Source organism: Ceratotherium simum, chromosome 16 (assembly GCF_057802395.1).
Source record: "Ceratotherium simum simum isolate JZ-2026a chromosome 16, ASM5780239v1, whole genome shotgun sequence".
In the NCBI taxonomy this organism is placed as follows: domain Eukaryota; kingdom Metazoa; phylum Chordata; class Mammalia; order Perissodactyla; family Rhinocerotidae; genus Ceratotherium; species Ceratotherium simum.
The window spans coordinates 58,236,233-58,260,082 of record NC_141915.1 but is presented as its reverse complement, the minus strand read 5'-3'; the positions used below and the strand labels follow the sequence as shown (position 1 = coordinate 58,260,082).

Genomic DNA, 23,850 nt, shown 5'->3' with positions numbered 1-23,850 from the left:
CATATTTGACCAACACACAGCCAACATCATCTTGAATGGTGAGAGGTTGAAAACTTTCCCTCTAAGGTCAGGAACAAGACAAGGGTGCCCACTCTTGTCATTTCTATTCAACGTAGTACTGGAAGTCTTAGCCAGAACGATCAGGCAAGATAAATAAAAGGTATCCAAATTGGAAAGGAAGAAGTAAATTGTCATTATTTGTAGATGACATGATCTTATATACAGAAAATCCTGAAGACTCCACCAAAAAACTGTTGAACTAATCAATAAATTCAGTAAAGTTGCAGGATATAAAATCAACATATAGAAAATAGTTGTGTTTCTATACACTAATAAAGAGAAATACTGAAAGAAATAAAGAAAAAATCCCATTCACAATAGCATCAAAAACAATAAAATACTTAACAATAAATTTAACCAAGGAAATGAAAGATCTGTCTGATGAAAACTATAAGACTTTGATGAAAGAAACTGAATAAGATACAAACGGAAAGATACCTGTGTTCATGGATTGGAAGAATTAATAGTGTTAAAATGTCCATATAACCCAAAGCTATCTACAGACGCAATATAATCCCTCTCAAAATTCCAATGGCATTCTTCACAGGAATAGTAAAAACAATCCTACAGTTTGTACAGAACTAGAAAGACTCCAAATAGCCAATGCAGTCCCGAGGAGGAGGAACGAAGCTGGAGGCATCACACTTCCTGATTTCAAACTGTATGAGAGAGCTACAAGCTGCACTGTACTGAAAGCAGTACAGTACTGGCATAAAAACAGACACACAGACCAGTGGAACAGGATAGAGAGCCCAGAAACAGACCCCCGCACGTAAAACCAACTCATATTTGACCAGAGTGCCAAGAATACTAAATGGGGAAAGGATAGTTTCTTCAATAAATGTGCTGGGAAAACTGGATATTCACATGCAGAAAAATGAAATTGGACCCCTATCTCATACCATTCACAAAAATTAACGTAAAATGGATTAAAGACTTAAACACAAGACCTAAAACTGTAAAACTCCTAGAAAAAAACATAGGGAAAAAGCTTCTTGACATTGGTTTTTGGAATGAATTTTTGGATATGACACCAAAAGCAGAAGCAACAAAAGCAAAAATCAACAAGTGGCACTACATCAAACTAAAAAGCTTCTACACAGCAAAGGAAACCATCAACAAAACGAAAAGCAACCTATGGAATATGAAAAATATTTGCAAACAATATATCTGATAAGGGGTTAGTATCCAAAAATATATAGAGAACTCATATACTCAATAACAAAAAAACAATCTGATTACAAAATGGGCAGAGGAGCTGAACAGACATTTTTCCTAAGAAGACATATAGATGGCCAACAGGTACATGAAAAGATACTCAACATCACTAATGATCAGGGAAATACACATCAAAATCACAATGTGATATTGCCTCACGCCTATTAGAATGGCTGTCATCAAGAAGACAAGAGATAATGTTGGTGATGATGTAGAGAAAAGGGAACCATCGTGCACTGTTGGTGGGCATGGAAATTAGTTCAGCCACTATGGAAAATAGTATGGAGGTTCCTCAAAAAGTTAAAAATAGAGGGGCCAGCATGGTGGCACAGTGGTTAAGTTCGTGCGCTCTGCTTTGGCAGGCCGGGGTTGGCAGGTTCAAATCCTGGGTGCAGACCTATGCACCGCTTATCAAGCCATGCTGAGGGGGGGGTCCCACATATAAAATAGAGGAAGATGGGCACAGATGTTAGCCCAGGGCCAGTCTTCCTCAGCAAAAAGAGGAAGATTGGCAACAGATGTTAGCTCAGGGCTAATCTTCCTCACACACACAAAAAAGTTAAAAATAGAACAACCATATGATCCAGCAATCCCACTTTTGGGTATTCATCCAAAGGAAATCAAAATAGGATCTCAAAAAGATACCTGCACTCCTATGTGTACCGCAACATTACTCATAATACCGAAGCTATGGAAACAACCTAAGTGTCTGTTAACAGATGACTGTAAATAAAGAAGATGTGATTTATACACAAACACACACACACACACACACACAATGGAATATTATTCAGCCACGAGAAAGAAGGAAATCGTGCCATTTGCGACAACATGGATGAATCTTAAGGGCCTATGCTAGGTGAGATAAGTCAAACAGAGAAAGAAAAATACTGCATAATGCCACTGATATGTGGAATCTAAAAAAGCCAAACTTGTAGAAACAGAGAGTAGAATGGTGGTTGCCAGGGGCTAGGGGTGGGGGAAATGGGGAGATGGTTGGGAAAGGGTACAAACTTCTGGTTATAAGATGAATAAGCTCTGGGGAGCTAATGTACAGCATGGGTGACTATAGTTAACACTACCATATTAAATATCTCAAAGTTGCTAAGAGTAAACCTTAAACATTTTCACCATAGAAAGGAAATGGTAATTATGTACCCTGATGGAGGTGTTAGCTAATGCTACGGTGGTAATCATATCGCAATATATAAATGTATTAAATTAACATGTACACCTTAAACTGACACAATGTTATATGCCAATTATATCTCAAAAAAAAAGAAACTCCTTCAAAACAAACAAAAGAGCAAGCAGGGGTCACGTGAGCGGAGTGGCCCCGCACCTTCCTGTGTCCACCTCACTGGCTTTCTCTGTTTTTTTTAACGGGAAAAGCACAGCCGAAGGTTCATGCCAAGGCCACCCAGAAATAACCCTCTGGTTCGTGTTTTACCATTGCTGCTTCCAAGTCCAGATTCTGAACTTTTCTCTCCTTTCAGACCTCTAGCAGCTATACTGTGTAGGTGTAGACAGTACATTCCTGAGGAAGTGTGTAAATGCACCATTCAACTTGGATATCATTTAGGATCAGTGTAATTTACATCCTGGACTAAAAATAGGAATGACTACTTTCTAGGTCTCACGTCTCCAGCGATGTTGCTGAGTAGGTCTACGTACACATCTTCTCAAAAGCGTCCTTTAACCAGGGGAGAGGAACGGGCTATAAGGACCACTGCTAGGCCCAGCAGTGGGCATGAACAGGACATGTGCCCAGCATTACTTGATGGAGGGCCTTCTTTCCATCCCTGGGCTCTATGTGTACTCTCTTGGGGGGCCTTTCCCTGCTGGAGGGCACGGTCATGGCAACTCAGCAGCAGAAGAAACCGACATGTCACGGACACTTGTTATGGGGTGAATTGTGTCCCCACAAATTCATATGCTGAAGCCCTAACCCCCAATAGCTCAGTTGTGCCCATATTTGGAGAGTAGGTCTTTAAAGAGGTAATTAAATTAAAATGAGGCCATATGGTAGGCCCTAATCCACTATGACTGGTGTCCTTATAAGAAAAAGAAGTTAGGACATACACACACTTAGGCTGAGAGATGACCATGTGAGGACACCAGGAGAGGGCAACCGTCTGCAAGCCAAGGAGAGAGGCCTCAGAAGGAAGTGACCCTACCGACACCTTGGTCTCGGACTTCCAGCTTCCAGAACCATGAGACAATCAAATGTCTGTCCCTGCAGTGCTTTGTCACAGTAGCCCCAGGACACTCCTATAACACCCAAACCCAGCACTGCCTGAGTGCAGCCACAGGCCAGCCGAGCAGCAGAGAAGAGACGTACATGTGCAGAGATTTCTGGGCCTTGGCGGCTTCCTCCTTGGAGCTGTACCGGACCACGGCGTTGCCTTGAGTCAGGTTCAGGTGGAATGTGATGAGAGGCCCGTGCTGCAAACACAGCGTCCGCAGGGTCGAGCCATCGATCTGATTGAGGAAGCAGAGGGGGGCGGTAACGAGCTTCCTGTGACTTCTTCCACTACGTTCTTCAAAGAAAATGTATATGAAATGCGGTGCACCAAACACTGGGAAAATGTCTGTCCTCAAAAGGGCTTAACACATACGACTTCATGATATTAACCTTTCACATTTCGTAATTTCTCATGTAATTTTTTAATCTTGGACATTTCAGTTGTATTTTATGAGTTAAGCTAATCAGAAGAAAACCCCGTTTTCTTCCGACCCCCTCTCACCACAGCACATCACACAGAGCCTGTGGTTCCTGGCACCTCACAGCCCCGACCCTGGGAAGGGTGAGCACAGGTCAGATCACTCATGAGCGGGAACAGTTCAAGGCGAGTAATTCTGTCTACAAAGGTATACTTTTAAGCCTCAAGAGTAAAAAGTAAACAATTCACCAGGAACATGGTTAAAAGATCCCTGGGTGTGTCCACTCAAAGCTGCTTGCATTGCCTTTAGGCCCTGAATGAGGGCACCCAGCACGGAGACCGGTGTGCATCGCAGGCAGCTGGGAGCCCCTCTGGGTCACTGACAAGACCCTCGCGCTCAGTGACTCTCCCCGCTGTGCTGGGGCCTGTACCTGGGGCGTGAGGTTGCGGAGAACGAGCCAGCTGCTTGTTCTTCCTGAGGTGTCAGTACTCCAAGCAGAACCTGCACGAGCCGGGGAAGAACTCAGTCAACAAGGCTGCAAGTGAGCCAGACAGTTAGCTCTCTTCCAACTGTTTCTCATCTTAGCAACGCAGACGGCAGCACAGCCCGTCACTGCATGCTCTAAGCCTTTCTCCACCTTTGAAAACCCACCTTATCTTTTTGGTTTGATAAACCACAACCTCTCAACCCCTGCAGACCCGCTAGGGGCGGGTGTGATGACAGAGACGTGAGAAGTGCCAGAAGTTCTGGTCTCCTCTTCTGCCATCCCCCGACCCCCCGCCCCACTTAGAATCAACTCTCTAAAATTCTACTTGTTAATAAAACAAGGCAGACCTACAGGGCTGCTATTAAAAGGCTGAAACAACTCCTTTCAAACTATCCGTAGCTGGTTTCAATCCCAGTTTCTTAAATTCCCAGTGCACTTCTTTCACCCCTACAGTTCAGTATAGGGCACTGATGGAGCCCTCAGAGCAGCAACGTTATGATGGAGCAGTGGTCTCACACTGGTGGGTTTGTTTTGTTTGTGCCTAGAAAGCCCTGTGCTCCAGTGAAATGTGGTGGAGAAGCAAATACTAAAGTGGAAATGGAGACTCGTGTTCTGACTGAACAGGCCTTCCCCGAGGGCCCAGCATCGCCCCTCGATGGGTGCTGGGACCATCGGTGACCTCCTGGCCCAGAGCAAACCTGCTGTGTGCTTTGTCACCCGGGGCTGATGCTGAAAACACAGACAGCTGGAGTGCTGGGCCCAGCCAACGCCCTGAGAATCCAGGGTGCCTTGGCCCCTTCCTAACCTCTCCCAGGGTCCAGGAGTCCTTACAAAGGAGCTGCAGAACAAATCTAGGCATAGTCCCTAAAGGATAAGCAGAGCTGGCACGGAGCACTCACCCCCCTGAACCCACCCCTCTGAACACAGGAACTGATGCGTACCTGAGGAGTAAGAGCTGGTCCAGCCGAGGGGGCTGGCTCCCCAGGTGGAGGAAGGCTTGGGGTTGGTTAACCCTGGAGGTGGCCTTGTGGGTGCAGTAGTGTTTCTGGGCACCTTCCACAGTTCATGAGACAGAGAGGCTTGAGTGTGGGAGGCGGGGCCAGAGGACCACGTCGATTTAATGTCTGAAAGTTTACCTGGGAAGGAAGAGAAATGGAGCACAGGCATTCTTGAGATAAAGAAGAAAAGTCAGTGCAGTGTGGGGAACCATACAAAGTCCTCTCAGGGTCTAGCAGACTGCGTGAGAAAAAGAAACACCTGGCAAAGCTCCCCCCACGGGAACCGCGGGCACGCTCCCTCTTGAATTTCTGCCCAGAGACAGTTTGCCTGGGTCCAGTAGAGACCTTGCCAGTATTTCTGATACTTAATCAATTTGCTAAACGTGCCAGACACAAGTCTGCCACCAAGAAAGTAGCATTTCTGTAGGTCAATGTTAAAGCTAATTTATGAACATATTCTACTGGGACACATTTTTTTTTTTTTTGGTTAGGAAGATTAGCCCTGAGCTAACATCCATGCCAATCCTCCTCTTTTTGCTGAGGAAGACTGGCCGTGGGCTAACATCCGTGCCCATCTTCCTCTACTTTATATGGGATTCCGCCACAGCATGGCCTGACAAGCAGTGTGTCGGTGCGCGCCCGGGATCCGAACCCAGGCCGCCAGCAGCGGAGCACGCGCACTTAACCGCTATGCTACGGGGCCGGCCCCTGGGATAGATCTTATAACATAACAAATTAACCAAGGTCAAAAGGCTAACATGTATATGTCCTTTATGCTATTTCCTTATGTATCAGTCCCTTTTCAAAGCAATGCCCTTTGGACATAACCCCCTGTACCCACATCTGCCACTGTTCTGTGTTACAGCTTTGAGACACGCCCACTGTGCGCACCGTAGAAGTGGGTGCAGCCCAGCCGCCCTGAGGGCTGAGTGGTTTGGCACCTTGGCACATTGGTTGAGGGAAGTTTGTTTTCAGGCTCTTTGGAAGAAAAAACAAAACTGGTAACAACCAGCAGCCCCAGCCCTTCCTGTGCCCAGGGCTCGGGTGGGATGTGCAGACACCTGAACGCCTGCCACGTCCCCTCCCCAGCCCAGCGCAGCGCTCCCTGGACAGCACCACAGTGACCAGGCCAACCCAAACCCCAACACCGAGTTCCCCTCCAGCCCTGGCTACCAGAGTCCAATATGCCTTCACAATGAACAAACACTCGTCTGAGCCAAGGTGTCACTAATCAGAAAAACAAAAATGCCATGAAAAATTGCCTTAGATACAGGAAAGATGACTTTATTTTGCCCCTTCTCTTTAGCTAAACGAGTATGGAAGTATTAAAGGTCTAAATACATCCCCTTTGTAAACATCAGAAAGAATAAAAATACTCCAGAAGCACTCTCTCTCCTTTTTTAATAAGATGCTCGACTACATCAAAACTACTTTCTCCCCTAGGTACTGATATTCAAAGAGTTCCTACAGCATTCTTACACTTGGTTTGATGGAACACAGAAATTTATTTGAAGAAATCTGTAAACAATAAACCCTCCTTATTTCAGTTCTCTATTTACAAACTTGCTACACATTTTGTTCCTGTTGTGCCCACATCTCTTTATATCCTTATCTTAAAATTTTTAGATTCAAATTCCTACGAAGATTTTATGACAAGCAATTCTCAATTCTCCTCCAAGCCTAAAAGAAATTTCTTACTTGAAAAGGTCACAAAGTCTACAGTACTAGAGAAATAATCCAGGCACTGCAGGTATCTGGGTCACAGAACGCAGTCACACACTGGGTGCTGGGAGTTAGTTATGGGGCCTGCTATGGTCCCCTTCACCCCTGATGGCAAATTCAAGTAACAGCAAATTCCAAGCAGCTGCCGCCTTCATGGTTTTTAAGCCTTGTATACCCCTGTGTCGCAGCCACAGGGGGAAGGGAGAGAGGAAAGCAGACACATTTAGGCATGGCTTCGTCATGCCCCGCACTGGGCAGTTTATATCATCAGGTGATCTTCATGACAACCCCACGGAAGAGACAAGAGCATTGCTATTCCACACAGAGGGAGGCAGCTGTGCCCCAGGTCCCGAAGGGGTTCCGGCAAAGCTCAGGCCCACTCTCTAACACACCACATGGCCTCCCAGCTCCGGGAGGGAGCAGAGGGACTATCAGGAAAAGCCAGGCCTGTCAATTTTGCTTGGGGAAACAAAGACAAGGCTACCTGCAAGTCGAGAGGCCAGTTGCGTACCTGCAATGCTAGGAGCGGGTGCAATGCTGCTGAAAGAGCGACTGTAGCCGGAGGCACTGAGCGGCCAGGCACTCGAGGAAGGCAGCGTGGCATTCTGAGATGATGGTGGGGAGGACCCTGCAGAACCAAACAGGCACTAAGAAAGGTGGGTAGCAGGCGTGCTGGGTCAGCCACTCTAACTAGCGTGTGTGAGTTCTAACTACCAAGAATGGATCTCCTCCTATGCTGCCGCTCTTGGTAGACGGCTGAAAATGGAACTGTGACAGGGTCAAGATCACAGGGAGGGAAGGAAGACACAGACAGGCCTCCTCCTCTGGGTCTCCAAGCCCCTCAGAGAGGCCTGAGGCCGAGTAGGCAAAGACCAGGACAGGCAAGAACTTCTCTGGGACAGGGTTTCAAAGCACGAGAGACGAGAATTACCACCAGGATGTTTAAAATGCCGCGTTTTAAAAGATCACATTGAGTTCCCTTTCAAATAAGATAAAAGTAAAAATATAGGGCAGTCTCCATCTTTCCACACTTCAAATAATACCCACAAAATTAAAAATACAAAACAAAACTCTAAGCGTTTTGTTATAAATTCTGCCATGAAAATATCAGCACTTTTTTCTGACTCAAAATGTCTCAGTTATCCCATTACCTCCCATACGTATTCCTCTTCTGTAATACAGGAAAAAGGAAGAGAATCTGTGCTAATAATTGTGTGAATAGGAGTTATTCTGTGTCCAGAACTGCAGCCTCTGAGTTTGAAAATGCCTTAGTTCCTGTACCCAGGAGGATGTGCAGGGTGTGCGGGCCGTCCTTAAGGCACCTCTGCTTCTCCAGAAACCTGAGCTCCCTGCTGTCTGGTGTATTTCCATGTCTCTCTCCCTCACAACTCTCTGAGGAAAGCATGAGGCTGGGGAAGAAGGAGACGATGAAGCAGTGGTGACAGTGCAGGGGAAAGCAGGGCGGAATCAGAGCTCCCTGACTTGGAAAGTGATTCCACAGGGTGTGGAAGCCGGCCAGAGGAGGGGACACGACACACAAAAGTCTGGTCGTCACGTTTACCACCATAAACAGAAGCTCCAAAGACATGGGACCCCTGACACAGGGCCCCACCTGGCGCAGTGCACTGAACAACTTCAGGGGCATCCTTCACGGGGACTACCAGGTGTGCGGCATCTCCCAGACTCGTGCAGTGTACAACCTGCACAGCTCTTTGCAGCTGCTCTGCCATAAGCGACCTCCTTAGGATGAGGACACCAGACTTGATGAACATTAAAATTTATTTGTAATTTGCAGGTCTTCAATTTTAAGAGATATCAGTTCTACGAACATCTTAAGCTTACTTCCTAAACCCTCTTCTTTCATTTACCAACAAAATTCAATCAACCTAAGATCCCAGGACTATGGACTATTTAACCCTATGTGGTATTTCTTTTATAATTAACAGTAGGGTACTTAGATTTTAACAGCGTTCTAGTTTTGAAATTTTTAGTTTTAATACTGGAATTTGTTCCATAAAATTACAGTGAGTTTTCCTTTCTAGATGAAAGGCTAGTATCAACATACTATGAAAACGGCACAACTGCATTTCCCCATTCTGGTTAATGTTCACTTCATAAGCATTAAGGCTACAAATAACATCCAAACAAATACTGGGCTAATGTAAACTTTTAATATCAAATCAGAACTTAATGCCAATGGCAATAAATAAAAAACAAAAATGTAAATAAAAAAACAACACTTCGAATACTCAATACAAGAAAAGAGAAAATTCCATCATGAAACTCTGTAAAATATATAAGCCCAGATGGCTACTTTTAACTCTTTTCCTTCTAGGGCACATTTTCTTAATTTTTTCTCTCTGTACTTTGAATCAACCTGGTCACTCAAAAATTCGACAGCCTTTTGTGGCTTGGTTCCTGAGCCAGGCCAGCCAGAGGGTAAGCTTGGAAGCCCCTCCTCTGCAGGGAGCAGCACAGCCCGCTCTGGAGAGGGGCGGGCAGCAAGGTCCAGCCTCTGCAGTTTACTCCTACTGCACTGCGGCGGGGATGTTTCTTTGTAAACAACTTTTACATCAAGACATGCTCATTATGCTCCCCTTTCTCTCAAATAACAAACCATGAGGGGTGCTGGAGTGGAGGAGCAAAGGTTTTCCAGGGCACGGGATGGAGGAGAAGCCTGGCGTGAGCAGCCTGAGCTGAGCCTCCCAAGACTCCTAAGGTCCACAAACAGCTAAACGTCAAGTCCCTAGAAGTCATACCACGCCACGTGAAGCTTCGAGTTGGCCAGGATGGATGGCTGTCTGATTTCTTTATCTTTGAGCTGGACAGCCTGTTTGTCTTGTCTTGATGGCCTCTCAGGCTTAGATTCTCTTCTGCCTTTAAGTCCATCTCCTCTGCTGAGCACTCTGTGGAACTGGAGGACAGCTGCTTAGCTCTGTGCTAAGAATTCACCTACTTCTCCAGGCTGCCTCTGTCACGTCATGGCACACTCGTGCAAATGTGGAGGCTGCCCGGAATGCCCCATGTGCCACCCGGAGGCCAAGGGATCACTGGATGAGCCACTGGGCACTGGTAAGGAAGCTCTGCTCTATACCAAGCAACCTGGATTCTTCCCAATGTTTTTTTTTTTTTTTTCTTTTTTTATTGATGTTTTAATGGTTTCTAACATTGTGAAATTTTGGGTTGTACATTTTTGTTTGTCCATCACCATATATATGACTCCCTTCACCCCTTGTGCCCACCCCCACCCCCACTGCCCCTGGTAACCACAGTCCAGTTTTCTCTGTCCATGTGTTGGTTTATATTCCACATATGAGTGAGATCATACAGTGTTTGTCTTTCTCTTTCTGGCTTATTTCACTTAACATAATACGCTCCAGGCCCATCCATGTTGTTGCAAATGGGACGATTTTGTCTTTTTTTATGGCTGAGTAGTATTCCATTGTATATATATACCACATTTTCTTAATCCAATTGCCAGTCGAGGGACACTTAGGTTGCTTCCACTTCTTGGCTATGGTGAATAATGCTGCAATGAACATAGGGGTGCATAAGCCTCCTTGGATTGTTGATTTCAGGTTTGTTGGATAGATTCCCAGTAGTGGGATGGCTGGATCATAGGGCATCTCTATTTTTAATTCTTTGAGGAATCTCCATACCGTTTTACATAGAGGCTGCACTAATTTGCATTCCCACCAGCTGTGTATGAGGGTTCCTGTTTCTCCACATCCTCTCCAACATTTGTTGTTTTTTGTCTTGGTGATTATAGCCATTCTAACGGGCGTGAGGTGGTACCTTAGTGTTGTTTTGATTTGCATTTCCCTGATGATTAGTGATGTTGAGCATCTTTTCATGTGCCTATTGGCCATCTGTATATCTTCCTTGGAGAAGTGTCTCTTCATTTCCTCTGCCCATTTTTTGATCGGGTTGTTTGTTTTTTTGTTGTTCAGTTGTGTGAGTTCTTTATATATTATGGAGATCAACCCCTTGTCAGATGTATGTTTTGCAAATATTCTCTCCCAGCTGGTTGGTTGTCTGTTCATCTTGATTCTGGTTTCATTTGTCTTATAAAAGCTCTTTAATCTGATAAAGTCCCACTTGTTTTATTTTTTCTTTAGTTTCCCTAGTCTGGGTAGGCATGTCATCCAAAAAGATTCCTTTAAAACCAATGTCAAATAGTGTGTTGCCTATATTGTCTTCTATAAGTTTTACAGTTTCAGGTCTCATCTTCAGGTCTTTGATCCATTTTGAGTTAATTTTTGTGAATGGCGATAGCACATGGTCCACTTTCATTCTTTTGCATGTGGCTGTCCAGTTTTCCCAACACCATTTATTGAAGAGACTTTCCTTTCTCCATTGCATGTTCTTAGCACCTTTGTCGAAAATTAGCTGTCCGTATACGTGTGGTTTTATTTCTGGGCTTTCAATTCTGTTCCATTGATCTGTGTGTCTGTTTTTGTACCAGTACCATGCTGTTTTGATAACTATTGCTTTGTAGTATGTTTTGAAGTCAGGGATTGTGATGCCTCCTGCTTTGTTCTTTTTTCTTAGGATTTCTTTAGCTATTCGGGGTCTTTTGTTGCCCCATATAAATTTTAGTATTCTTTTTTCTATTTCTGTGAAGAATGTCATCGGGATTCTGATTGGGATTGCATTGAATCTGTAGATTGCTTTAGGTAACATAGACATTTTAACTATGTTTATTCTTCCAATCCACGTGCATGGGATATCTTTCCATTTCTTTATGTCATCATGGATTTCTTTCAATAATGTCTTGTAGTTCTCATGGTATAGGTCCTTCACCTCCTTGGTAAGATTTATTCCTAGGTATTTTATTCTTTTTGATGCAATTGTAAATGGTATTATCTTTTTGAGCTCTCTTTCTGTTAGTTCATTATTAGCATACAGAAATGCAACTGATTTTTGTAGATTGATTTTGTACCCTGCAACTTTGCTGTAGTTGTTGATTGTTTCTAATAGTTTTCCAACAGATTCTTTAGGGTTTTCTATATATACAATCATGTCATCTGCAAATAGTGAGAGTTTCACTTCTTCATTACCTATTTGGATTCCTTTTATTCCTTTTTCTTGCCTAATTGCTCTGGCCAAAACCTCCAGTACTATGTTGAACGGGAGTGGTGAGAGTGGGCAGCCCTGCCTCGTTCCTGTTCTCAGAGGAATGGCTTTCAGTCTTTCCCCGTTGAGTATGATTTCCCAACGTCTTTTAACACTTGGATCAGCACAGCTTATTCACACTTCTCCACAATCCTCAAAATTCACTGACCAAAGTTCCCTGCTCTGGCACAACCCTGCTGCCACACTCAGGGTGACGAGCAGTGAGGGCTGAGTCTTATTTCCAGCTTGTGCCTCCCTGTCCCCCTGCCATCTCACAGAGGCTCCATTTCCCACAGCTTCTCGGCCCCTGTACCACTCATCTGCCTCCGACAGAGGGGATGCCCACAACACTCCTGCTCTAAGACGCATCTGCATGGAAGCACAAGAAATGCACGGCATTCAACAGGAAGGATGATCTGTATTTATGTTGGCTTTCTGTTCAAACCACAGACACACTTAGAAACCTGTCACTTTCTAGAACCATCAAAAAGAAATGCATCGCTCGCACAGGTCATACTTTAAGTAGGAAACCTAAATTAAAGTGTTGGGAACTGTCTAAGTGGCCTTATTAGTGATAAGCATCTATGGTAACCTAGCTATTCTTTCACACTGTTAGAATGCTGCTGACCAAACTTCATCAGTGACGGCACTCAAAGAACTTCTTCACTTGCATGCCTTCACAGGGAGTGAGTTACTACCCTTCTCAATATTGCATTTGAAATCTGTATTTATGTTTGGTAACTTCACAGCTCAGCTTACCACTTCTTCCTACTGGATCCTGAAGTCCGACATATGGTGTGCCAAAATTTAACATCATGAGTTTGTGCCAGGAAAAAACTCCTGGGGACTGATTTCAGTCTTTTTGCCAGACTTTTTGTGGAAAGGAAAAACAGACTGAGATGGATGAGTAAAGCATCAATTCACTTTTTAGTTTAAAGAGATTTCAAGTGGAAACTTTTTCATTAAAAAGCTTAAAGGTTAATATTGTGATTTGTAACACAATGCTTATAAAAAATGATGTGTTAATAAATCCAGCAAAAACATTTAGCCCAAATCAATCTCTACTTTTACCACAAGCACCGCCAGACCACTTCTTCTGCTGCTTCAGATGGCTAGGGACAGTACCCATGAAGTGTGTCTTATACCATCCCTGCCTCACATCCCAGACCGTCACCCCCGATGCCCCAGAATGCATGCAGAGACCATCCGCGCAAATGCAGGTGTAGCGGCCCTCTCCTCACCTCCACTCTTGAGGAGGTAGCGGTTGACATCCTGTATGGTGGTATTGATGGTAGGCCCGGTGGGGACACTTCCAGGAGTGACGTCAGGGTCATTCTCAGGATCTATATTCTGAAGTCCTTTCCATGGAACTCCAGGATGGAATTCTGGAAAATTCCCAACAAAATGAAAATCAAAACATGAGTACTAGAGTACCTTCACATTGCTTCATGATAATTTCTGGAAATTTTTATAATCTAATTAAATTAAGAGGCACATTTTAGACTTTCTTTCAGTAAATCATTAATTCTTTGGAACAAACTAGAACCAGGTATTGTAGCTACCACATGAAGACTGTGTTCAGACAGCATGATAAAGCCTAGAAACAATCTGACCAGATGGCACAGAGCTCCCTGCCCCATTCTCCTCCACTCCTGTTACGAACTAAGGGATTACAGAAGAGCACTTGATGCCAACCTCACCCAAAACTGATCCGACAAATGGATTTCCAGTGAAAAAGCCAAAGATATGGCGGAATGCTTCCAGGATTCTTAGCTCAGGTCCTGGTTTCTCTCGGGTCTAAGCGCTCTCCTTAGGCTTGGAGCATGTTCTGATCTGCTGCTGCACAGAAGTGCTGCATGCTCTTACCTGGGGGCCAGTTGATGCTGGAGCCATTCGAGATTTTGTCACTGTCAGATTTGGCACGTGACCAGCTATGGGGAACAGCTACTGGAGGACTGGCTGGTGACTCACTGTTCTGCATTAGATCGTACCGGCCATAGGAGTCGTCAATGGAGGACTTAGCTGGAGGCCCAATGCTTAGACCTCCAGGGATAGCACCTGCAGGACAGCAGGAAACAAAGAGCCGAGTGAATGGGACACCCTGCGCCCTCATTGCCAGGCCTTGCCCTTTTCAGAGGTGCACAAACTGTCAGACTCAGTTTGTCCAGCATTCTCTAAGATAACTATTTCACTTAGCCCAAACTTTGTTCTTGAAAGACTGAAACTCTTTAAGAATGATTTTAGTTCGTCAAGTTGGAAATCTTGATAAAATGCACACCCATACCACAGGAAGCTGGCACAGTGAGCCTTTTGGGGGCCAACTTAGGAGTCCCTGTGGTTAGCTATGGAACTTGCTGTTGTCTGTGGCCCGTCCTCCCTCTAGTCCACTGCCCCCCTAGGAAAGAACAAACTGGCCATGTGAACTCAGAGGCCTTAACTTTATACAGACTAACCAACTTGCCTCAGGCTCTCTCCTGCCTAGGAAAGTGCCTAGACAGCAGGTGATGATTTTCTTGTAGAACTAACCATTAGGAAGAATTTTCTTTTTCTTTTTAGAATACTTTCTATCAAGAGACAACTATATATGCTACTAAATTTCCTTTGCTGTTTATGCTACGAGGAAATTTAGGACCAAATTTCATGCTTAACCGTGAGATCGCCTCCTGTAGTTATCAGCACTTTGCCTCTTCCTCCTTTCTAGGCACTTGATTTTCCATTGCGTTTTATCATTTTATTGAAAAAATTTCTTTTCAGCAGACTCAAATTTTTTGTTGAAGAATACCGATATAATAAAAGGTATGCAGTCTATGACCTATATTCTTTGCTGCTCTGGGGCACTTTCAATTACTTCTGGGTTTGTAGCTAAGATCTGGTGGTTGAGGTTTCCAGAAGTTTGATCTTGACACTAGCTTGGATCTTACATACTCTGATGGAATGAAATACTTTTTATTCAGCTTTCAGCACTGAAGTTTTAGAAAAGAAATGCAGTACGAGTAACAAATGAGCAAGCTATACACTGGATGCTTAGGGAGGAGACCACACATCTTGGCGTGGACGTACCATGCTTGCTGGGGTTCTGATCGAGAGGAGAAGCAGCACCGGGTAAGTTGTCCATCGGGTTGGGGTGTGTCCACTGAGGGAGGCGTGACTGGGACTGAGACGGGTCCTTCACGGACAAACCACCAGCCATGTCCATGCTGTTGACATTCATGTTTGGGTTCAGTCCAGCTAAAAATAATAACGCTGTTAGGATATGCCTGCTCTTCCTCTAAATTATTACTTTTCAAAGCTCTTCTAGAGAATCAATCTAACTCTTAATTCACAGCCAACTACTTTAACTATAACTTTTAATTCTGGTGGGAAAAAAACCTTTTTTCTTCTTAACAACACATATTTCTAGGAAAATTCTTTTTTTTTTTTTATAATTTTATTTATTTATTTATTTTTTCCCCCAAAGCCCCAGTAGATAGTTGTATGTCATAGTTGCACATCCTTCTAGTTGCTGTATGTGGGACACGGCCTCAGCATGGCTGGAGAAGCAGTGTGTTGGTGCGTGCCTGGGATCCCAACCCGGGCCACCAGCAGCAGAGCGTGCACACTTAACCACTAAGCCACGGGGCCGGCCCAAGGAAAATTATTTCTGAATCAAGGTGAAAATGGTAACAAATAGTCTTTGATTAAGTAAGACCAATGACCCTCTTCATTTTACTTGTTTCAGTGCTAAACATGGTCCTGAGGCTTCTCAGAGCCCACAGAAGAACAGAACAAGTCTAAAAAATTAGGAAAATCTTTTCTGATCTTAGGGTATCTTATGGAAACTCACCTGATGAAAACAATACTTCCAGAATTCTAAATGGTGTTCTCAAGTCCTCCCTATAGAACGAGCTGGTGGGACAATTCAGTACCACCTTGAGTGAACTCACTTTACAAAAGTCTGCTCTTCAGGAGAGTGTGAATTAACTATCAAACTATTTCTAAGGAACTGAACTAGCTGAGAGTGTGGGTGGCGCCATCTGCCCCCTGCTGGAATGGCGCTGATCCTGAGGTTATTTCTCACAGCTAACAGCAGGTCCTGGGATATCTGACAAGTACCATTGCTGTGCTAGCTAATGAAGAGAGGGAACGCGATGATGGAAAGAGTTCCTGATGGGCACACCAGTTAGGAGCTGGACAGACTGCTTGGCTGGAGAGCAGAATCAATGGGAGTGGTATTTACAGATCATTTTCTAACAAGGCAATTTCCACACTACATCACTACATATCCTGGTACATAACCACGAGTGAATCTCTATTTCTAAGCAAGGTTCTGAACATTTGTGTTCTTAACTTTAAATCGGGGCCTGCAAACTCAAATGCCTATACAGGCCAAGTAGGCAATGCAAAGAGGGTGAAGTGGGCCTGGTGGGGACTGTGGCAAATGGGACAGTGCTTGTCCTGTCTAAACAAGCAGGTGCTACTGGTGCCAGCCAATGACTGCCATATGGAATGCAGACCCAATGCAGCCATTTTCAAGAAACGCTAGAAGCCACTTTTATTTGAACCTTCCTCCCCACCCCCCACACACACTCTTTGCAGACCTCACAAAACACCTTTGCAAGTCAGATACTGCCGAGGGGCTGCCTATCTGCTTTAACGGCTATCTTCATTTCCACTTGTACAGATCTAGTCAGGTAGGGGACAACGAGGTCGGGCTTCAGCCTGGCCTTCAAAGTGCTCCAAATCCCACCACTGGGCCTCAACCCTCTCTCCCAACTTCCCTGTCTCGTTTCTGTTCCCCCTCCACAAGTCAGCTGGCCTGGCGGGGCCCCTGTCAACACGACTGCCCCTGGAACATGCCCTTTCTTCTGTGTGAGGCTTCCTCCTTATTTACTGAAATCCTACTCATTTGAGGTCCAAGCTTAAACCCTGCTCTGATTTTTCTTTCACTACCCAAGGTGAATGTGAACCTCTGTAATCATATCACACTGGCTATGAAGGTTATTTTTTCATTTTTATATGCTTGATCTTCCCGTGCAGACGACAAATTCTAAGAGTCAAGAGAAAGCATGACAAGGAGAGGCTGCGTGTGGGAAGGAAGGTGGATGGAGTTACAACTGCTGAAGAAGTTCTGAGAACCAACCAGGCAGTCAAATTTACAGGCTAAGTTTCTTATACTTTATTAGTTATTTATTTTAAATACATTTATTTTGTAACTTTAATGTGAAGATTATAAAATTTTATCAAAATTATTTTTCATTCAATTTTGAAGATTCACTGCACTAATTCTTTCATTTGTATTAAGAAAACTAATCTTTAAGAGTAAAGATTAGTGTACTTTTTTCTCCAAATATAGGTTAAGAGGACAGATGGATACTAGGAAGCTGAAGCTACAGCACTTTAGGATAACAGATGGAATTGAATTTGTTTCTAAAACAACTACTCCTAAAAAAGATGTGCTTACACAAATAGCTAACATTTTACAAAGTGCTTGCTATATGCTAGGCACCATCATAAGAACTTTACATATCAATTCGTGTAATCTTTAAAAGAACCCTATAAGGTAAGTATTCCCACTTTATAGATGGGGAAAACTGAGGCAAAGAACAGTTAGGCAAGTTGTGCAAGCCAGTGGTGAGCCAGGTGGTGGTGGGGTTGGGACTTGATGTAGGTAGTCTAATTCTCAAGTCAGGTCTTAACTACTAGACTCTGCTGCTGCTTTTTTTGTGTGTGTGAGGAGATCAGCCCTGAGCTAACATCTGTTGCCAGTCCTCCTCTTTTTGCTGAGGAAGACTGGCCCTGGACTAACATCCGTGCCCATCTTCCTCCACTTTATATGGGACGCTGCCACAGCATAGCTTGACAAGCAGTGCGTCGGTGTGCGCCCGGGATCCGAACCGGTGAAGCCCGGGCCGCCGCAGTGGAGTGCGCACACTTAACTGCTTGCGCCACCGGACCGGCCCCTCTGCTGCTTCTTAAACATAAAGGGCAGTAATGGGTGGGACAATAATAAATAGACAGAATAATCATAGTTTAGCACTTAGTTTCGTATTAAAGACATAACACATTGGTTACATGTCAAGTAGAAAGTGCTCATATGATCAGAATACACCACTCTTTTCAGAGACATTTGGTAGTGCTATAGACAGGGCCATGAAAAGCCCGTAGCGAATCTACCATCACTCACCTGGCCTTTGCCCCTCTGGATATGTATTTCTCGGGTTACTGAGTCCCTTTGTCCTGTAGCTTCAGACTCTAACAGACAACCAACAGACAAGCCTGAAGTGCTTTTATCAGTATCTAGATTCTTACAGCAAATTACTCTGTGCACAACCACTTTATGACATATACCTCCCTGTGATGCTTCTGCTCTGCTCGGTCTTCAGTTCTCTCTCCTGACTACCCTGTAGGACCTCGAGGGTATCTTCTACTGACCTGTGGGTTTCAAGTGCTGATCGTGCTCCCTACAGGTTAGGGGGCCAGTGCATGTGTGTTGATTTGGTTGATTATACGAATCACATTCTATACTACGTGAGCTGTATGGACAACCATTGCTTTTTAAGAAGTGCCTGATTCATATAAATCTGAACACCTTTATTGGCAAAACCATTACAAACTCCTCCCTGTGGTTTAGGCTGGAGGACAATGGTTGCTATAGAACAATAAGGAGTAAACTAGGAAGGGAACAAACTGCAGACTCAACCATGGAAAGGAGAGAATTTGAGGGTTTTCACTGGCTACTTTAAAAGATTTTATACTGAAAGTATTTACAGCTGTAGCAAAACTCTTGCTCTGCAGAAGACAGCTAGTGTTGCTCCCTTACTAAGAAGCCCTGGGATAGCCGCTCTCTGATTTTGTCTGGAACTACATTTCTGACGTGATATCTCAGCACCGGCCAGTCGTTCTGACCACTGAAGTGCAGCCCTGGTCGTCACACGTGGACTCCGGGCACCCCTCCAGCTGTTGCGTCACTCAGACCACAGAGACTCACCGAGAGGGTAAGGAGCAAAGGTGTTGGGTGAAGACTGCTGCTCTTTGGTCTGCAGGTCAGGTAGGCCGGGGGCCTGGGGGTGAGGGGGGAAGCTGTCCAGGGCCGATTTGCCTGCAGAGGGGTGCAGAGACAGGTGCGGCGGGGGTGGCGGCGGCTTCACGAGCAGGGCCTGGGCCAGCTGGCGCTGGTGCTGCTGGATCTGCTGCTGCAGGTTAGTGATTGTGCGCGCAACCTGGTGGCGGAGATGTGCACTTCAGCAGGTGGGAAGTGACGCCCATCACTTGCCTGCAGATCAAGTGCATTCAGTCTCCACTATTTTCATCCCTGGGCCACTACTGGTTAGGCCAACCTCCTCCCAAACCTAGGTGACCCCAAGACTTTTAAAAGGGGTGGCGGAGCAAGAGAAAAATCAATGACAACATAACAATTCACCAATTAGCATCTCTTAGATCAGGGAAGACTGTAGCTAACAAATCCAGCTAAACACCCATCTGGATGACACCTACTTGCTGCTCCTGTTGTCTCATGGGTCCGGAAACATTACGCTGGGCCTGTAACATCTGCTGCTGGATTTGTAAACGTTGGTATGCCTATCGACAGAAAGAAAATAATTAAAATATTATAAGAAAGGCATCAACAAATGGTTCAACTTTTGAACATTAGTTCAAAAATAAAAAGAGAAAACAGCCAAGACTATTGGTTCCCTTACCATACTGTGGTTTCAGCATATTGTGAGGCAAGAAGCATGTTTAAAAGGAGAAATGTCTTTCCAAACCCTTCTAGTGCACACATTTTTACAAAGTAACTCAGTCAGTACCCCTGTTTAGTACTGGTAATGAGTTTTGTCAGTAAATATTTTTCAAAATTCTTCTCCTCGATTCATACAAACTAAAAATAAAAAGAAATGAGGGTAAAATGAAAAAAAAATTTATTCTTATAATGATACAGAGGAAGTTGTCCAGAATGGCTCAGAAAAGTGGCAGAAGAGCGGTGACCCACTGCCCCAGACGATCACAGAATAACACGTTAAAGGCTTGTGAGTACCCGGAGCCGTGTGCTGATCCCAGTCAACAGGGAGCCTGAAACCCAGCATCTGGTACTTCTGTCACACAGACCCCCATCTACGAAGCCCACTAAAAGGATCGTGAGATTCTTCAGTGCCCAGATGCACAAGGTTTGGTCCTCTGATTGTTTCAAAATGTTGGTCGAATAAATATGGTAAATTTGTTTCTTACAACATGGATTTTCTGGGACATCTTTGACAAGAGGACGTATTCAAAGAGAATCCAAATAAAGGTAGAAATTACACTATTAGAAATGCCTCGAGGCCCCCCTGGTGGTGCAAGCAGTTATGTGTGTGTGCTCCGCTTTGGCGGCCCAGGGTTCGCAGGTTCAGATCCCGGGCGCGCACCAACGCACCGCTTGTTGAGCCATGCTGTGGCGGCGTCCCATATAAAGTGGAGGAAGATGGGCACGGATGTTAGCTCAGGGCCAGAAATCTTCCTCAGTAAAAAAAAAAAAAGAGGAGGATTGGCATCAGATGTTAGCTCAGGGCTGATTTTCCTCACAAAAAAAAAAATGCCTCACTAATCTGTAAATTATGGAGGAATAAAATACTTAAGTGAATCCTAGGTCCTAAAACATAACTTTAGGATGCATCAAAACTTTATTTTACCAATATTTCTGTAAAAAAATGTAAAACCAGTATATATTGTCTTTAAGACAGAACACATTAAACATAATTCAACATTTTCTTGGTGTCTTTCACACTATAGGGGTCAAGAAAAAATTATTGTATGAATAAAAGACTCTGGAACATCAGTATGATAATCAGCTAGTGTCATGTCAGAATACAGCAAAGTCCTCAGTGTGATCAAGGAGGAGAAAGCTATTTTTCTCTATAATAAGAGTGCTCAATAATATGCTTTATGGTTGTTTCCTCGCCATCTGAGGTCAGTGGTCTCTTTTCGTCGCTGTTGGCAGTAAAAGCAACAGTACTATACACTTGAACCACCCACCCAAAGCCTTACCACTGTCTTGTGAGGTGCCCCTGTCTCCCTTTAATGGATGAAGAAACAGGCTCAGGAGTCTAGTCCCAGCCCTGACCCCACGTCCAGAGGTCTGTGTACTCATTAACACTGTGACTTGTCTCAGGACACTCTCCTCCTCCCATCCTACCCAGCTACTTACTGGGAAATGAGACACTCAAACTGGTTAGACAAGTGTCTAACAAACAGCACAGGGTCAGGCCCGAGAGTGCCCAGGACTCTCCTGTAAGGAAAGGTTTGACGCCAATGGTTTTGTCTATCGGAGGCGTTTTTTCCTCTTCCTTCATGATTCCTGGTCATTTTCTAGGAGGCGAAGTTGTGGGACAAAACTTCTAAGTCAGTCGTCAACATATTAAAGAAAGAAATAATACACTTGGTCCTTTAGTATACACAAATTCAGTATGCATCTCGGGATACAATGACACGGCACTTTGGGATAAAAGCGGTAAGACTGTTGAAAATTAGAAATTCAAGATATGTTAAATTATAAAACTTTCAAGAATTATTAGGCTATATCAGCCTTTCTCAAAAGGGATTCTGAGAGGGAATTAAGTCTTAATTTCTAATGCATCTACTGTATGTAAGGAAGTAACTTCTCTCTTATGCTTCTAGAATGGTATTTGTGTATACCATCCTTGGAAGAATTTAGAAAATAGTCACTCAAATGATTTTTTGTGTTCAGTGGTTCTGACGAGAAACTCTGGATGAGGAAGGCTGGTGGACAGCTCAAGCTAAAAGACATTTAATTGTAAGATCTGGAGACTTGGAACACGAAGGGGCCAAAAAATTTACAGAGCTTAGTAAAAACATCTTTAAGTGAAACTCTTCCTAATTCTTTTAATAGTTTAAAACCTTCATAAAAGTCTCAATGACATTCCCTGACATGAAGAAAAGTGTCATATTAACCACTTTTTTCAGTCAGTGTGTATGTTGCTGGTGTATCTAGGTGAATGTCAGGAGAGCACTCTTTCTTCTAAAACTTGAGATCTATTCACTCACCAGCTGCAGCTGATAGAGCTGGTTCAACATCGTCATATGCTGAGGATTAATTGGCGAGGTTAATAGTGCAGGGTTGAGACCAATGTTTTTTGCTGCAAACTGCAAAAGCTGTGCTTGAACCTGTTTAACACAAAATATATACTATTAGACACTGAATTTCTATTAAAATATTTACTTGTCTGTGTAGTTTTGAGATTCAAAACTGATTAATTGGGGCCAGCCCAGTGGCTTAGCGGTTAAGTGTGCGCGCTCCACTACTGACAGCCCGGGTTTGGATCCCGGGCGCGCACCGACGCACCGCTTCTCCGGCCATGCTGAGGCCACGTCCCACATACAGCAACTAGAAGGATGTGCAGCTATGACCTACAACTGTCTACTGGGGCTTTGGGGGAAAAAAAGGAGGAGGATTGGCAATAGATGTTAGCTCAGAGCTGGTCTTCCTCAGCAAAAAGAGGAGGATTAGCATGGATGTTAGCTCAGGGCTGATCTTCCTCATTAAAAAAAAACACAAAAACAAAACTGATTAATTAAATTATATTTGTTTCATGAGTGAACTTCAAAAGCCATTAAAAAATCTGTGGACATTTTAACATTAATAGTTAACATGCTTTTGTGCAGAATAAGGAAGGAAGGAAGGGGAAAGGAAGAAATTTCTTGCTACAAATATTTTAGTCATGAATTAAGTTTCTAGTTACAAATTAACTTAGTTATGAATTAACTTTGCAATTTCTTTTTTAGGAGTGACTCTGGGTCACTCCTATCAGTAACTGATTTCATATTCCGTCCAAGTGAAAATAAGTGGGCATAATTTAAGGACAGGAAACAGTGCAGGGGGTCTCAGGGAAGAAGTTATTCTCACTCGGTTCGAGCCTTATCAAAGGAGGCAGGTGCGTGCTTCTCACACTGGCTACTCAGATCAGTCCCCCTAGGAGGTCTGTAGATGGCACCATGCCCCCGACCAGAGGGCGAGTCCCAGGGCAGGCAGTAACTCCCCGAGTTTACATGCTTGGGGAGAGGTCTACCCCTGCTCGGGGGAGCAGACGTTCCTCTCGGGGGCATGACTGCCCCAGCCCCCTTGTGGCACAGGCACTCGCATGGCTCTGCCAGCCCTGACCTTAACTGTCAATGCGCCTTCCCATGCAGGGGACCTCTTCAACTGGGATTCACCACTCTGACCCAGTCAGCGGCCTGGCACTGGCTGTGTCAATGTTTTCCACTGTGCGCTATGTCCGTTTATCACAGTATTTGTGGAAGATGATTTCAGGTAGGACATGAATGAGCGTTTTTACTTTAATAGCTGTCTAATGTGTATTAGAAAAATGTTGATTTTTCTATTTATGGTAGATATGTAAAGTTTCCTTGAAGAATCATTTATTTAAATTAACAAGGCAAGTCAACTGAAAGAAAGCCTATCATGGACTGGTACAGGCAGTGCGGGGCACACAGATGACTGACATTTGGGACCCACTGGTTTGCTGTGTGTGGGGAGGACTGCTGCCCGTCCCCCAGGGCCCACCTCTCCTTCTACCCCTCAGGCTGGAGGGCTGTGTCACTAGGTTTGGGCAGTGGGAC

The 23,850-nt window shown here is 44.3% G+C and overlaps 1 protein-coding gene across 6 annotated transcripts in view; it reads right to left on the bottom strand.

The window, feature by feature from the left end:
* TNRC6C (trinucleotide repeat containing adaptor 6C) overlaps nucleotides 1–23,850 on the bottom strand; it is a 148,440-nt gene that overhangs the window by 5,078 nt on the left and 119,512 nt on the right. For 3 of the 6 annotated variants that reach the window (XM_087441684.1, XM_087441685.1, XM_087441687.1), the window contains 10 exons: nucleotides 22,279–22,398; nucleotides 19,738–19,821; nucleotides 19,232–19,463; nucleotides 15,325–15,492; nucleotides 14,131–14,322; nucleotides 13,506–13,649; nucleotides 7,661–7,777; nucleotides 5,371–5,565; nucleotides 4,373–4,443; nucleotides 3,620–3,759 (listed from right to left, as the gene is read on the bottom strand). In XM_087441684.1, the coding sequence (XP_087297810.1) occupies nucleotides 3,620–3,759; nucleotides 4,373–4,443; nucleotides 5,371–5,565; nucleotides 7,661–7,777; nucleotides 13,506–13,649; nucleotides 14,131–14,322; nucleotides 15,325–15,492; nucleotides 19,232–19,463; nucleotides 19,738–19,821; nucleotides 22,279–22,398 (1,463 nt within the window). Of the gene's footprint in view, nucleotides 1–3,619; nucleotides 3,760–4,372; nucleotides 4,444–5,370; nucleotides 5,566–7,660; nucleotides 7,778–12,061; nucleotides 12,634–13,505; nucleotides 13,650–14,130; nucleotides 14,323–15,324; nucleotides 15,493–19,231; nucleotides 19,464–19,737; nucleotides 19,822–22,278; nucleotides 22,399–23,850 lie in introns of those variants that run through there. The other 3 variants (XM_087441686.1, XM_087441689.1, XM_087441688.1) reach the window with 3 other exon arrangements.